Source organism: Stomoxys calcitrans, chromosome 1 (assembly GCF_963082655.1).
Source record: "Stomoxys calcitrans chromosome 1, idStoCalc2.1, whole genome shotgun sequence".
NCBI classification, from domain to species: Eukaryota; Metazoa; Arthropoda; class Insecta; order Diptera; family Muscidae; genus Stomoxys; species Stomoxys calcitrans.
Window position 1 is genome coordinate 262927672 of NC_081552.1, and position 16415 is coordinate 262944086.

General features: G+C 40.0%; 2 protein-coding genes and 2 non-coding genes across 4 annotated transcripts in view; 3 read left to right on the forward strand and 1 right to left on the reverse strand.

Annotated features, from left to right (window-relative positions):
- The window catches only part of LOC106089431 (uncharacterized), a 77723-nt gene extending 73025 nt beyond the window's left edge, over positions 1 to 4698 (forward strand). The window contains exons 4-5 of the mRNA XM_059363115.1: positions 3093 to 3438; positions 3892 to 4698. Of these exons, the coding sequence (XP_059219098.1) occupies positions 3093 to 3438; positions 3892 to 4236 (691 nt within the window). The 3' untranslated portion in view covers positions 4237 to 4698. The remainder of the gene's footprint in view (positions 1 to 3092; positions 3439 to 3891) is intronic.
- A 3191-nt stretch (positions 4699 to 7889) lies between these two features.
- LOC131994510 (U2 spliceosomal RNA) lies at positions 7890 to 8087 on the forward strand. Its single transcript, XR_009396800.1, has one exon. It is a non-coding gene; the product is annotated as a U2 spliceosomal RNA (small nuclear RNA).
- A 6308-nt stretch (positions 8088 to 14395) lies between these two features.
- LOC131997774 (cuticle protein 8-like) overlaps positions 14396 to 16415 on the reverse strand; it is a 2980-nt gene continuing 960 nt past the window's right edge. The window contains exons 2-3 of the mRNA XM_059369354.1: positions 14566 to 14826; positions 14396 to 14480 (exon numbers count right to left, since the gene is read on the reverse strand). Coding sequence (XP_059225337.1) covers positions 14463 to 14480; positions 14566 to 14826 — 279 coding nt within the window. The 3' untranslated portion in view covers positions 14396 to 14462. The remainder of the gene's footprint in view (positions 14481 to 14565; positions 14827 to 16415) is intronic.
- LOC131994515 (U2 spliceosomal RNA) lies at positions 16193 to 16390 on the forward strand. Its single transcript, XR_009396805.1, has one exon. It is a non-coding gene; the product is annotated as a U2 spliceosomal RNA (small nuclear RNA).

A 16415-nucleotide genomic window follows, 5' to 3' on the forward strand; every position in this document is an offset into this window, starting at 1 on the left:
TGCCAAAGATCAGCTCAATATCTCAATTTTTGAAGCCTGTAGAGTGATTACAACAGACGGACGCACAGACACACGGACATCGCTCAATCGTCTTAGAATTTTACGACGATCCGAAATATATATACTTTGTAGGGTCGGAAATTGATATTTCCTACGGTGGTGGGTATAAAAAGATGTAGAAGGGCCTAACAAAACTCACTGTCCCAAATTTCAGCGAAATTGGGATGTGTATTATACACGGCTCAAGGAATACAATAAGATTACCAGAGCGGCAAAACGTGCCTCCTGGAAGCTTTTCTGCGAACAGGTCGATAGCGTTAATGACCCCGCCAAGATAAAAAAATTTCTCTCAAAAACCCATATCCAAACTGAAACTTTAGTAGACGATATGAGAGTGAGAGCAGAGACAACGGAGGACATGTTGAGGCTTTTGATGAAAACCCATTTTCCACAGGATACGACGGGACTCACGGAGATTTTATCTACCCTTCTATGGGTGACCACCATAAATGACCCATTACGGATGCTGACTGAGGAGGGATTTGAACCCGTCCGCTATGCAGAAGATGTTATAATACTTCCAAGGGGTAAGGATCCGAACGAGCTATGCAGAAGGGCCTAAAGGGTCTTGCATATGGCATATGACTGGGCTAGACCTAGAGGTCTCAATGTTAACCTAGAGTGGACTGAAATATACCTGTTCATGAGGAAGACGAAGGTGGGCCAATTCAACGCACCACGTTTCCTCAATAAGACGATTTCGATATCTGACAAGGTCAAATACTTAGGTGTGATCTTGGACAGGAAACTGAATTGGAAGTGTCGCAATCAGGAGCATACTGAGAAGGCTCACAGATGTTGGGAACTATGTAGACGGGCCGTAGGCTCGAAATGGGGCCTGAATCCGAGCATAGTCCACTGGCTCTACAGAAGCGTGATAAGACCAATACTTACTTACGCCTCAGTACTTCGGTGGACTGCTAATGGAGAAAACGTGCAACATAAGAACCATACAATAGATTCAGAGAACATGTTGTCTTGGCATAGGCGGAGCGATGAGGACCACGTCCACTATGGCACTGGAGACTATGCTAGATATCCGACAAATTGACATACAGATTACATGTGAGGCAGCCACTACGGCTATGAGACTTAAGGCGATGGGAGAATGGATTGAGGATGGGAGCAGCTCATACCATGGCGGCATAATCGAGGCTACGATAGGAAACCTGGAAGGAAGGGAAGAGGTTTCCGATCGAATACCTGAGATGAACCTTGAAGTCGAGTGCGAGGCACTGCTGTCATCGGCACAGTCTTGGATTGACGGAACCCTAGTATTGCCATCTGGAAGATCATGTTACACAGATGGATCAAAGCTAGAGGACAGAGTGGGCCTGGGGGTGTACATTGAGAACCCAGGGACTGATATCTGTTTTAGACTGCCTGACCATAATACGGTCCTGCAGGCGGAGATCCGGAGACCCGAGGACGTCGAGTCTGAACATCTTTACCGACAGTAAATGCCATAAGGGCAATAACAACAGGACGGTAAGGTCACAAACGGTCTTGCAGTGTAAGAAGGAGATTAAAGCCTTCTCTGAGGATGGAAAAATCCCCATAGTTTGGGTGCCGGGCCGTAACGGAGTAAGGGGAAATGAAAGGGCAGACGATTTGGCGGTGAAGGCCAGAGAACTGCCGTCAATAAACTTGGTTAACCCGAAGCCTTTCAGTCCGAGTTAAGGGAGTGGGCGACGAATGCGCATGCAACATTGTGGAAAAGCGAAACGGTCGGTAGGACACAACCAAATCGTGAGAAGACGAGGCTATTACTGAAAAATAGCTGGAAGGAAGTCAGTATAGCTATTGGTATCAAAACGGGACACTTAGGACTACGAGCTCACTTATGTAAAATCGGTGCGGCAAGTGATGGCATGTGTAGGGCATGCGGAGAAGATGATGAGACGTTTGAGCATTTCCTTTGACATTGGCCGGCTTTCGCGTCCAACAGATACCGGTACTTAGGTGGAGACACAATATCAGACATGAACCAACTTAGGGGAGTGGCATTGAAAACAACTACGCATTTTGTAAGTAGCACGGAATTCCTAACTTAAAATTTTTTTTTTATAGGTTGCTTTAGAGTTTTTAGAGCGCACAACAAGCCGATTACTGGCTTAGGTGTATGTCCATAGTGGCATGGGGCGGATTAACATCTGCCCCCTTTTTTTCAACCTAACCTATGGTCTCCAAACATTAAATCGAGAGATCGGTCTATATGGCAGCTATATCCAAAGCTGAACCGATCTGACAAAGGATGTCGAAGGGTCTAACTTAACTCACTGTTCCGAATTTCGGCGACATCGGACAATATATGCGCCTTTTATTGGCCCAAAACCTTAAATCGAGAGATGTGTCTATATGGCAGCTATATCCAAATCTGAACCGATCTGGGCCAAATTGACGAAGGATGTCGAAGGGTGTAATTTAACTCACTGTTCCGAATTTCGGCGACATCGGACAATAAATGCGACTTTTATGGCCCCAAAACATAAAACCAAGAGATTGGTCTATATGGCAGATATATCCAAATCTGAACCGATCTGGGCCAAATTGACGAAGAATGTCGAAGGACCTGACACAACTCACTGTCTTGAATTTCAGCAAAATCGGATAATAAATGTGGCTTTTATGGGCCCAAGACCTTAAATCGGCCGATCGGTCTATATGGGGGCTATATCAAGATATAGTCCGTTGTAGCCCATCTTCGAACTTAACCTGCTTATGGACAAAGAAAGAATCTGTGCAAAGTTTCAGCTCAATATCTGTATTTTTAAAGACTGTAGCGTGATTTCAACAGACAGACGGACGGACATGGCTAGATCGTCTTAGATTTTTACGCTGATCAAGAATACATATACTTTATAGGATCGGAAATGGATATTTCGATGTGTTGCAATCGGAATGACATATGACTTTTTTGGCTTTCTTTTATTAACATCATCATTGCCTACAAATTTCTTTTATGTAATAAAATGACAACCTCCAAATAATTCGCAAAAGTATTTTAATGCATGTGTATGTTTTGCTTTCAGTTACGTACTGCCGCCACCGTCTCGTCCCAAGCAACCGCTCAATAACAATGTGAATACCAATAAATATGGTACCCTTATAACGCCCCAAAATTCCCCGGCATACTATCAGTCACAAAACAATTCGCCACAACAGGTCGCTGGTTTGGCGCCGCAATACGTTCCCAATGTAGGTACGCGGTATGTGGCTGTGGTGCCAAAGGCCACCAAGTACCCGGCTCCAGCGAACACACTTTCACCAACTGTTGACACATTGGCAGCCAATGGCTACAAGGTTCAAGGCAAATACAATGCGAAGACGAAAAAATACAAGGCCTACGAAAATGTCAAATATGTGCCACTTAATTATGTAAGAGTTTATAATTATCGTTATTTTTAAGCGAAAGCAACCACACCCTGCCTCAGTGAAGCTTTTTTTTTAAATTTTTTACAAATCTTTTTTTTTTTAATTTGCATCTCTGTTGCAACAAATGGAGAATGGCTTTAGAAGTCAGTGAATTTTATTTTTAAGTTCTTTGATAAACACAAAAAATAAAACAAAATCTCTTTAATAAAACTTTTCCTATTGTTTTGGTACATTTTTGGCAACAAAATTTCATTTCCCATTTTTCCCTTTTGCTAACTAACAAGGGTGGAAAGACTAATTTTCAAACCAACTACCAACCCTAAGTATTTTTGGAATTCAAAAATAGAAAATTTGTGATGACTGTTTTTCTTCACTTTTCTTCTCGCATTTCCCCTACTAATCCTGCATTTAAAGTCCTAACATTCCATACATTTAACATTTGTATCATTTCCCCAGTACAAAGTGTTAGAGGACACAGCCAGCCAGCGTGAGGGTGAAAATGAAGCCACCTCCAAACGCAGTGTGCCTGAGGAAATTCCTGTATGGGCCCCCTTTGATGAACAGGAATTGCCCAACGAGGGGAATGTCTTCATATTCGATCGCCTGTTGAAATGGAACATTGACAATGGCGATTCGTCCAGCATAACTTCCAGCACCACAACCACTGTTGAAACTCCCACATCATCCTATAGGACATCCACCAAATCCTCCACAAAGACATCCTTCAAGTTCTACACCAAGCACATCTATGCCAAGGACACCAAGAGCAAGACCAAGGAGAAGTCCAACAAAAAGAGTTGAATGGCCCACCAGTGTGAACATGTTTTAGTCTTACCATCAGAGTTCCATTTGTTTTTCTTTTGTATTTTTCTGTTATCAACTCCATACCCTGTTCCCGTCTTTGCGAATGCCAACATTTAGGTTTTGATTGTGACCTTTGGGCTTTTTCTCTGCTAACCACAGAAAAAGGCACAGACCACACAATACCCCAGAGAGCCCATTAAATTGTTATTTGTTGTATAAATCGCAATCACCCAGCCAGACAGACACCACACACACACACACACACACACATACAGTTTGCCATATCTAGTTTGGTAAATGCGAAAAAGCAGCAAGAAAATAAAAAATTGTAAGTAGTATTAAACAACCCCATACAGTACCTAGGACCAGCAACCAAATTTGTACACAGGATCTTAAGAGTGTTGTATTATAGAGCTCGTGTTTTTTTTTATATAACAGACAAGTTAATTGTAAAAAAATAAACATTACCAATATTTTTGTAAAAAAAACAAAGCAATTTTTAATTGTACAGGTTAAGGCGAGAAGGGCGACCAAGTGTAAGTAGTTTATATTAATTAATTTATGTAAATAGTATGCAAAATGCCAACATTCAGAATGAATGTAAATCATGCATGAACCCCAAACAAGGCGACTTTATAACCCAGCAAAACAAATTGGATGCCATTGTAAAAGAACAACATTTTATGTACTTGAAAACTGAGGAAGTTGGTTCTTTACCTACATGTTGGGAAGTAATGTAGAATACCATAGACTAAGCGAATTAAAAACGCTTCTGTGGAATATAAGTTGGGGGAGTGATGAATGAATTTCTTGTTTTTTTTTTGTAGTTTCAAAGCGATATATTCTAGGCTGCACTCAATTTTTCACTATTCCACTCATATATAACCACCACCAAAGCATGGGGGTATATTCATTTTGACATTCCGTTTGCAACACATCAAAATATCCATTTTCGACCCTATAAAGTATATATATTCAGGGTAAAAATCTAAGACGATCTAGCCATGTCCGTCCATCTGTCCGCCAGTCTTTTGAAATCACGCTACAGTCCTTAACAAGTAAAAAGGTGTTAAGTTCGGCCGGGCCGAGCTTTGGATACCCACCACCTCGGGCATATAAGTAAACCAACTTTCATCAAAATTCGGTAAAAATTACATATCTTATGCCCCATAGCAGTTATATCGAAATATGATCCGATTTGGACCAAATACTATCGATCTGAACCATATACAACATGGATGTCGAAAAGCCTAACATAAGTCAATGTGTCAAATTTCAGTTAAATCGGAATATAAATGAGCCTTTTTTGGGGCCAAGACTTTAAATCGAGATATCGGTCTCAATGGCAGCTCTATGCAAATCTTAATCGATCTAGACCAAATTGCAGAAATATGAGGAGGGGCTTAACTTAACTCTCTGTCCCAAATTTCGGCAGCATCGGAAAATAAACGCGCCTTTTATGGACCCAAAACATTAAATCGAGAGATCGGTCTATATGACAGCTATACCCATATCTAACCCGATCTGGGTAAAATTCAAGAGGGATGTCGAAGGGCCTAATACAACTCACGGTCCCAAATTTCCACGAGAGTGGACAGTAAATGCCCCTTTTATGGGCCAAAAACTTTATATCGAGAGATCGTTTTATATGGCAGCCATATCCAAATCTGGACCGATCTAAGCCAAGTTAAAGAAGAATGTTGAAGGGCCTAACACAACTTACTGTCCCAAATTGAAGAAAGATGTCGAAGGGCCCAACATAACCCACGGTCTCAAATTTCGGCGAGATCTGATATTAAATGCGCCTTTTATGGGTCTAAAACCTTAAATCGAGAGATCGGTCTATGTGGCAGCTATATCCTAAGTTATCTAATTTTCACCGGATTGTGACGAATTGGAGTTTATGAATACACCCGAGGTGGTGTGTATCTAAAGTTCGGTCCGACCGGACTTAATGCCATTTTGCTAGTTTTACTTCATAGATGACTGTCTAATCATTATTTTTTGAAAATGTTTTTGTTATACCCACCACTTTGGTGTGGGGAATGTTCATGGGCAAAATTTGCATTTACCATGTGATGGGGGTTTACTAATATAGTCATTCCTTTTCTAGCACCTCGAAATATTGATCTGAGACCCCATAAAGTATATATATATTCTGGATCGTCTCGACATACAGACTCGATCTTGCCATGTCCGTCCGTCCGTCTGTCGAAATCACTATAACGGTCGAACGCGTAAAGCTGGCCGTTTGAAATTTTACACATTTACATTGCAAATGGGCCACAAGGTATAGATCAGGTTTGAATATAACTCCAATATAAACCAATCTCCCGATTTGACTTCTTGAGCCCCTGGAAGCCGCAATCTTTCCCCGATTTCGCTGACATTTTTCAAATAATGTTCAGTTATGACTTCTAACAACTGTGCTTAGTACTGTTAAAATCGGTCAAGAACCTGATATAGCTGCCATATAAACCGATTTCCCGACTTGACTTCTTAAGCCCCTGGAAGCCACAATTTTAATCCGATTTGACTGAAATTTTGCAAATGGTGTTGTGTTATGACTTTCAACTACTGTGACAAGTGTGGGTTGAATCGATCTATAACCTGATATAGCTCCCATATAAATCGATCTCCCTATTTGACCCTATTTGTGTCCGATTTGGCTGAATTGATTTGATTTTGCACATAGTGTTCTGTTATGACTCTCAGCTACGGCGTACGACCCAAATCGGTGTATATCTAGATATAGCTCCCATATTTTGGCAGAATCCATGGTGATGGGTTCCCAAGATTCGGTCGAACTTACCACGCTTTTACTTGTTAAAAGTTAGCATATTAACCTAAAAAAATAAAACATTTAAAGATGCTCCTATTTGTAAGGCAATTTTGCTTTTTTAACTACGGCACACTTTTGTCTTGTCCCAAGGTCAATTTCCAAACTTTCAATGATATTTTGACCCTCATTTAAGGTGTTTGTCTTTAATAACAAGTCGCCAAGTTAGGGATTTATTAACCTACGATCTAAAATAAAAATCCTCAATAGTAACCAAAGTGAATGTTTCCTTCACAAGTTGGAAAATTTATCATCATTAAATAAAGTTTGCTTATCTTTGGTTCGAATCTTTAAAATTAGACAAAATTATTTTTTGCAGTGCACTAACAAAACTCTGGAAAATTTCCAATATGTATAAAATTAAGGTTTAAAATAATATTGCTTTTGTGCTATTTTAACCAATTTTTGTGAAGATATCACTACTTCTTTCCCTACCTACATAAGTAGCCACTGAAATAAGCATTATTAATCTTGCATCCTACATATATGTCATTAAAGACTGTACGGAAGTATTCCACAACACGTAGTTGTGTGAAAGACATATCACATACTACAATACTACCTCTATATGTGTGTGTGTTTTTACTCTACCAATTAAGCATTTCCCTAAACTGTACAGGTAAAAGGGGATTCATCCCTCTAACTTACCTTTATAATAAGGATAGTTTTAAAAACTTTTGGCAATGTTCTACAGTGAATTAACAACATTCAGGTATTTCAGAGAATACATTTCTTTATTTTGTTTCTTTGTTAATCTCATTCAGTTTAGTGGTATTCAAATATAAGTTCTAAGCGTTGTGGTATCACAGTTATCGCTTCTCGGCCTTATGGCTAAGATCAAAGTGTAGTATCTGTTCTTATCAGCTTAACATCTGATAGATCCTCCATCGGAGGAGAAACAAATGTTAAACTGATTTTTGGAAATAGACGGAATGTTTAGGAGCTTGCTCCACTTCTGTCGCGGGTTGGCCCGGTATTGCAGTACCGCCGGGATTTCGGCCCATATATTTGAATCAATTTTAAAGCACGAAAGGTAAAACAAGTGAGAGTGTGCTAAGATCGGCCGAGCCGAATCTTGGGAACCACCATAGATACAGCTAAATATTTATACAAAATAAATTTGCTTGAGGGGCATAATTTTATTGTGCATACCAAACTTTGGTCAAACCAGCAAAAAATTCTAGGAACCGAGCAAGGATGTTGAGAGACCGGTTTACATGGGATCTTTATCAGGTTATAGACTGATTTGGCACAGTTGGTGGGAGTCATAACAAATAACTACATGTAAAATTTCAGCCAAATCGGACTAAAATTCCAGCTTGTAAGGACTCAAAAAGTAACATCGGTTTATACGGGAGCTATATCAGGATATAGACCGTACTTGGCACAGTTGTTGAATCTCATAATGAAATACTACATGCTCAAATTCAGACGAAAATTGCGGTTTGTAAGTGCTCAAGAAGTCAAATCGGGAGATCTGTTTATATGGGAGCTATATAAGGTTATAAACCGATTTGAAGCGTACTTGGCACAGTTGTTGGAAATCATAGCAGAAAACTACATGCAAAACTTCAGCTAAATTGGATCAAAATTGAGGCATCCAGGGGCTTAAGAAGTCAAATCGGGAGATCGGTTTATATGGGAGCTATATCAGGTTATAGACCGATTCGGACCGTACTTAGCTCAGTTGTTGAGAGTCATAATAGAACACTATGCACTAAATTTCAGCCATATCACCTTAAAATTTAGGCCTCCAAGGGCTTAAGAAGTCAAATCGGGAGATCGGTTTATATGGGAGCTATATCAGATTCTTGACCGATTTGGACCGTACATAGCTCAGTTGTTGAGAGTCATAACAGAACACTATGTGAAACATTTCAGCCAAATCGGACAAAAATTGCGGCTTCCAGGGGCCCAAGAAGTCAAATCGGGAGATCGGTTTATATGGAAGCTATATCCAAATCTGAACCGATATGATTCATTTGCAATCCCCAATGACCTATATCAACATTAGGTTAGGTTAGGTTAGGTTGAAAAGAGGGTGCAGACATTAATCCGCTCCATGCCTCTATGGACATACACCTAAGCCAGTAATCGGCTTGTTGTGCGCTCTAAAAACAATAAAGTAACCTCTAACAAGTAAAAAGTCGTTAAGTTCGGCCGGGCCGAACTTGGATACCCACTACCACGGGTGTATATGTAAACCACCTTTCATCAAAATCCGGGGAAAATTGCATACCTTATTCCCATAGCAGTTATATCGAAATATGTTCCGATTTGGACCAAATAGTCATTGCTCAATTGTGTATAACAAAATATTGGTCTTATTAGTAGCACCATCTAAAAATAAACCGATCTGAACCATATACGACACGGATGTCGAAGAGCCTAACATAAGTCACTGCGTCAAATTTCAGTGAAATCGGATTATAAATGCCCCTATTATGGGGCCAAGACTTCAAATCGAGACTATGGGCCAACATGGCAGCTATATCCAAACCTGGACCGATTTGGGCCATAATGTAGAAGTATATCAAGGGGTTTAACTTAACTGACTGTCCCAAATTTCGGCGACATCGGACAATAAATGCGCCCTTTATGGGCCTAAGACCCTAAATCGGAGGATCGGTCTATATGGCAGCTATATCCAAATTTGAACCGATCTGAGCCAAATTGACGGAGGATGTTGAGGAATCTAACACAACTCACTGTCCCAAATTTCAGAAAAATCGGATAATAAATGTGGCTTTTATGGGCCTGAGACCCTAAATCGGAGGATCGGTCTATATGGCAGCTATATCCAAATCTGGACCGATCTAAGCCAAATTGTCGAAGGATGTCGCGGGGCCTAACACAACTCTCAGTCCCAAATTTCAGCGACATCGGAGAATAAATGCGCCTTTTATGGGTCCAAAACCTTAAATCGAGAGATCGGTCTATATGGCAGCTATATCCAAATCTGGACCGATCTGAGCCAAATTGACGAAGGATGTCGAAGGACCTAACACAACTCACTGTCCTAAATTTCAACAAAATAGGATAATAAATGTGGCTTTTATGGGCCTGAGACCCTAAATCGAAGGATCGATCTATATGGCAGCTATATCCAAATCTGAACCCATCTGAGCCAAATTGACGATGGATGTCGAAGAGTCTAACACAACTCACTGTCCCAAATTTCAGCAAAATCGGATAATAAATGCACCTTTTATAGGCCTAAGACCCTAAATCTGAGGATCGGTCTATATGGCAGCTATATCCAAATGTAAACCGATCTGGGCAAGATTGACGAAGGACGTCGAGATATCCAATACAACTCACTATCCCAAATTTCAGCAACATCGGACAATAAATGCGCCTTTTATGGGTCCAAAACCTTAAACCGAGAGATCGGTCTATATGGCAGCTATATCCAAATCTGCACCGATCTAGGCAAAATTGTCGAAGCATATCGAGGGGTCGAACACAACTCACTGTCCCAAATTTCAGCAAAATCGGATAATAAATGTGGCTTTTATGGGCCTCAGACCCTAAATCGGAGGATCGGTCTATATGGCAGCTATGTCCAAATCTGCACCGATCTAGGCAAAATTGTCGAAGCATATCGAAGGGTCTAACACAACTCACTGTTCCAAATTTCAGCAAAATCGGATAATAAATGTGGCTTTTATCGTCCTCAGACCCTAAATCGGAGGATCGGTCTATATGGCAGCTGTATCCAAATCCGGTACGATCTTAGCCAAATTGACGAAGGATGTTGCGGGGTCCAACACAACTCACTTTCCCAAATTTCATTAAAATCGGATAATAAATGTGGCTTTTATGGGCCTAAGACCCTAAATCGGCTGATCGGTCTATATGGGGGCTATATCAAGATATAGTCCGATATAGCCCATCTTCGAACTTTACCTGCTTATGGACAAAAAAAAGAAGCTGTTCAAAGTTTCGGCTCAATATCTCTATTTTTAAAGACAGTAACGTGATTTCAACAGAGAGAAGACGATCGGAAACCTCTTCCTTTCCTTCTAGGTTTCCTATCGTCTTCTCGATTATACCGCGATGGTATGAGCCGCTCCCATCCTCAATCCATTCTCTCATCGCCTTAAGTCTCATAGCCGCAGTGGCTGCCTCACAATTAGTCTGTATGTCAATTCGTCAGATATCTAGAATAGTTTTCAGTGCCCTAGTGGGCATGGTCCTCATCGCTCCGCCTGTGCCAAGACATCAAGTTCTCTGAACCTGTTGTATGGTCCTTATGTTGCACTTTTCTCCATAGCAGTCCACCAAACTACTGAGGTATAAGTAAGTATTGGTCTAATCACGCTCCTGTAAAGCCAGTGGACTATCCTCGGATTCAGGCCCCATTTCGAGCCTACCCGTCTACATAGTGCCCAACATCTGTGAGCCTTCTCAGTACGCGCCTAAATGTCACTTCCCATTCAGTTTCCTGTCCAAGATCACACCTAAGTATTTGACCTTGTCAGATATCGAAATCGTTTTATTGAGAAAACATGGTGCGTTAAATTGGCCCACCTTCGTCTTCCTCGTGAACAGGCATAGTTCAATCTTCTCTGGGTTAACATTGAGACCTCTGGGTCTATCCCGGTCATATGTCTATGCAAGCCCCTTTCGGCCCTTCTGCATAGTCTTGGAGACCATCTTAAGAAGTAAACTTCCTATGACAAACTTGAGTCTTTATGGTTCAACTACGATCCTACGAAAGTAATCGCCTATAATTCCTATGGACTCCATCGTGTTATATGAAATATGAATTCAAAACTCACTACAAATACTTGTCAACACTACCAAAACAAAAGACTTAAGACACGAACTTGTCTCTCACTTGTGTAGCAGACCATGAAAACAGTCAAACTCAATTTGAAGGCATGCCATACTATAAATCTATGGGAAAAATGGAATCATAAGTCAAATGAGAAGGCAGTACTATTTTATTAAAATAAATATTGATATTAGTAAAAAAGCAAAAACTCTTTTTTTTTTTTATTAACAATTATAATTTATTTGTGATTTTGAGGGTAACGAACTTTGTATTTTGTTCAATTCCTCTGGTTATTTTCAAAACGTGTCAATAATTAATTAGCAAAACACAATAAAACAACGAAAGGGGAGCACTGAACACCTCAACAAATAATCTGGAAGCATGTAAGTAGACAGATAAAAATTTGACACCTTGAATATAACTCAATCATTAATTATGCCTTAATCAAGCTGAGTAACTTTTGAGAAAAATGAGTTCATTTGAAGAAGTAAAGTAAGGACAACAAGTAAGGACAAAATCAAAGAGATTAAAAAATCTCAATATTTACACCCACCACCGAAGGATGGGGGTGTAATAATTTTGCCAATCTGTTTGCAATACATCGAAATATCCATTTCCGACCCTATGTATTGGTTGCCCAAAAAGTAATTGCGGATTTTTTAAAAGAAAGTAAATGCATTTTTAATAAAACTTAGAATGAACTTGATTCAAATATACTTTTTTACACTTTTTTTCTAAAGCAGGCTAAAAGTAACAGCTGATAACTGACAGAAGAAAGAATGCAATTACCGATCCTCCGATTTAGGGTCTTTGGCCCATAAAAGCCACATTTATTATCCGATTTTGCAAAAATTTGGGACAGCGAGTTGTGTTTGGCCTTTTAACATTCTTCGTCGATTTGGCCCAGATCGGCCTTGATTTGGATATAGCTGCTATATAGACCGATCCTCCGATTTAGGGTCTTAGGCCCATAAAAGCCACATTTATTATCCGATTGTGCCAAAATTTGGGACAATGAGTTGTGTTATGCCCTTCGACATCCTTCGTCAATAAGGCCCAAATCGGTCAAGATTTGGATATAGCTGCCATATAGACCGATCCCCCGTTTTAAGGCTTTGGACCCATAAAAGGCGCATTTAACGTCTGATGTCGCCGAAATTTGGGACAGTGATTTAGGTTAGGCACCTCAACATATTTCTGCAATATGGCACATATCGGTCCAAATTTGGATATAGCTGCCATATAGACCGATCCTCCGATTTAGGGTCTTAGGCCCATAAAAGCCACATTTATTAACCGATTTTGCTGAAATTTTGGACAGTGAGTTGTGTTGGGCCCTTCAACACCTTTCTTCAATTATGCCTAGATCAGTCCAGATTTGGATATAGCTGCCATATATACCGATCTCTCGATTTAAGGTCTTGGTCCCATAAAAGGCGCATTTATTCTATGATGTCGCCGAAATTTGGGACAGTGAGTTAAGTTAGGTCCCTCGACGTACTCTTGCAATATGGCACATATCGGTCCAAATTTGGATATAGCTGCCATGCAGACCGATCCTCCGATTTAGGGTCTTAGGCCCATAAGAGCCACATATATTAACCGATTTTGCTGAAATTTTTTACAGTGAGTTGTGTTAGGCCCTTCGACATACTTCTGCAATATGACCCAGATCGGCCCAGATTTAGATATTGCTGCCATATAGACCGATCCTCCGATTTGAGGTTTTGGGCCCATAAAAGGCTCATTTATTGTCCGATTTTGCTGAAATTTGCGACAGTAAGTTGTGTTAGAACCTCCGACATACTTCTGCAATATGGCACAGTTCGGTTCAGATTTGGTTAAAGCTGCCATATAGACCGTTCCTCCAATTTAGGGTCTAAGACCATAAAAGCCTCATTTATTATCCGATTTTGCTGAAATTTGGGACAGTGAGGCCCTTCAACATTCTTCGCCAATTTGGCCCAGATCGGTCTTGATTTGGATATAGCTGCTATATAGACCAATCCTCCAATTTAAGGTCTTAGGCCCATAAAAGCCACATTTATTATCCGATTTCGCTGAAATTTTGGACAGTGAGTTGTGTTATGCCCTTCGACATCCTTCATCAATTTGGCCCACATTAGTCCAGATTTGAAAATATTTGTTATATATACCAATATTTTGTTATATACAATTGGAACATATTTCGATATAGCTGCTATGGGGCATAAGGTATGCATTTTTCACAGGATTTTGGCGAAAGGTGCTTTATATATATGCCCTAGGTGGTGGGTATCCAAAGTTCGGCCCGGCCGAACTTAACGCCTTTTTACTTGTTTTTTTAAGAACCCCCAATGAGAGACAATATTTCACAATATTTCACAATACTTCACAATATTTTCATGTTTTGCTACTTTTCGGCTGCTCTTAACAAACTGGAAGTATAATTCTGTTTATAATAAATTTATGTTTTTTATTGTTCTCATTAAATCGAGACCGTGGGAAGTTAGTGAACGATAACAGTGTCACTTGAATATCACCTTTGTATTTTCACAATAAAAATGACCACAAAAACAGGCTGAAGTGACATGTAATTTTATTACCCTTTAATGTGAATTCCAATCAAAACAACGAGAAAATCTGATGAAAATCAAAAAAAAAAAAAAAATTAAAATAACACACCTTAATCAACTAATAAACAAACGAATCATATGATCGAAGCTACCGGTTCATTTTGGACAATCGGTCGCAATGGTTGTTTCTGACTCATCAGTCGTATATGGGATGAACTGTGGGGAGTTCGGGTCTGCACAACACTTTCGAAACCATTATCGCCCACCACTTGATAGTGGACACTGCGTACCATGCCATTGGGTTCCAGTAGACCATATTGACCCACAACTTTATCGCCATGGCGTTCTTCGATGTGCATCATGTGAACTTTGGAGGGAGCATGATCGATGTAATAGTGATATTTGTAGTTTAACTGAAATCATAGAAGAACGTTTTGGGAATTATTATCAAAAAATTTATAATTTTAAAAAATCATAGTGAATTTTTATAGAATTTTAGTTTAAAATGTAATTTTGTTTAAATTAACTGTCAAATTATAAACGCATTTGGTGTCGGTCGATTTATTTCGAGCTTTCTCAGAGATCGCACCAGAGATCATCCAATGTGCACAAATTGACCGCAGGTGTACCACAGGGCTCTGCTCTGTGGCCTTCTCTTTTTCTTGTTTTCATCAACGATCTGTTGGGTCAGACATCATATTCGATCTACTCATTTGCGGATGACAGTAATCTCTGTCATTCGTACTCATTCGACCATAGCCCGAGTCTTCGAGAGATTGAGGACAAGAGACGGGTTATGGGTGATACACTCTGCCTCTTATGGGCCCAAAACCTTAAATCGGTCTATATGGCAGCTATATTCAAAACTGTCCCGAATTTCAGCAAAATCGGATAATAAATGTGGCTTTTATGGACCTAAGACACTAAATCGGAGGATCGGTCTATATGACAGCTATATCCAAATCTTGACCGATCTGGACCAAATTAAAGAAGGATTTCGAAGGACCCAACACAACTCACTGTCCCAAATTTCAGCTAAATCGGATAATAAATGTGGCTTTCTGGGCCTAAGACCCTAAGTCGGTGGGTCGGTTTATATGTCAGCTATATTTAAATCTGAGCCAAATTGACCAAGGATGTCGAAGGGCCTAACTCAACTCACCGCCTAAAATGTCATCAAAATCAGATAGTAAAATGTGGCTTTAATGGGCCACGGACCCCAAATCGGCGGATCGGTCTATATGGCGGCTATATCAAGATATAGTCCGATATAGCCCATCCTCAAACTTAACCTGCTTATGAACAAAAAAAGAATCTGTGCAAAGTTTCAGCTCAATAGCTCTTTTTTTAAAGGCTGTAGCGTGATTTCAACAGACAGACGGACAGAGGGACGGACATGTCTAGATGGTCTTAGATTTTTACGCTGATCAAGAATATACGTTATAGGGTCGGAAATGGATATTTCGATGTGTGGCAAACGAAAAGACAAAATGAATATGCCCCCATCCTTCGGTGGTGGGTATAAAAAAAGTATATCTCTGTATTCGTGGCTGCGCACATACATCCCTACCAATTGTGCATATTCCACAACTTCTAGAGGTAAAAATGCTTCCATCCCTCAAATTTACTTCTGTTTAAAAGGGTCGTTTAAGTCATTTGCAATGTTCTGCACACTATTAAGTGTTTCAGTGTACATATTTTCGCATTTTATTACTTTCTACATCTCATTCAGGTTAGTTGTGTTCGAATATAAGTTCTTGGCGTTATGATATTACAGTTATCGCTTCTCGGCCTTATGGCTAAGATCAAAGTGTAGTATCTGTTCTTATCAGCTTAACATCTGATAGATCCTCCATCGGAGGACAATAAATGTTAAAACTGATTTTTGGAAATAGACGGAATGTTTAGGGGCTTGCTCCACTTCCGTCGCGGGTTGGCCTGGTATTGCAGTACCGCCAGGAATTCGGCTAAAAATGTTCTAATCAATTTCAAAGAAGGGAAT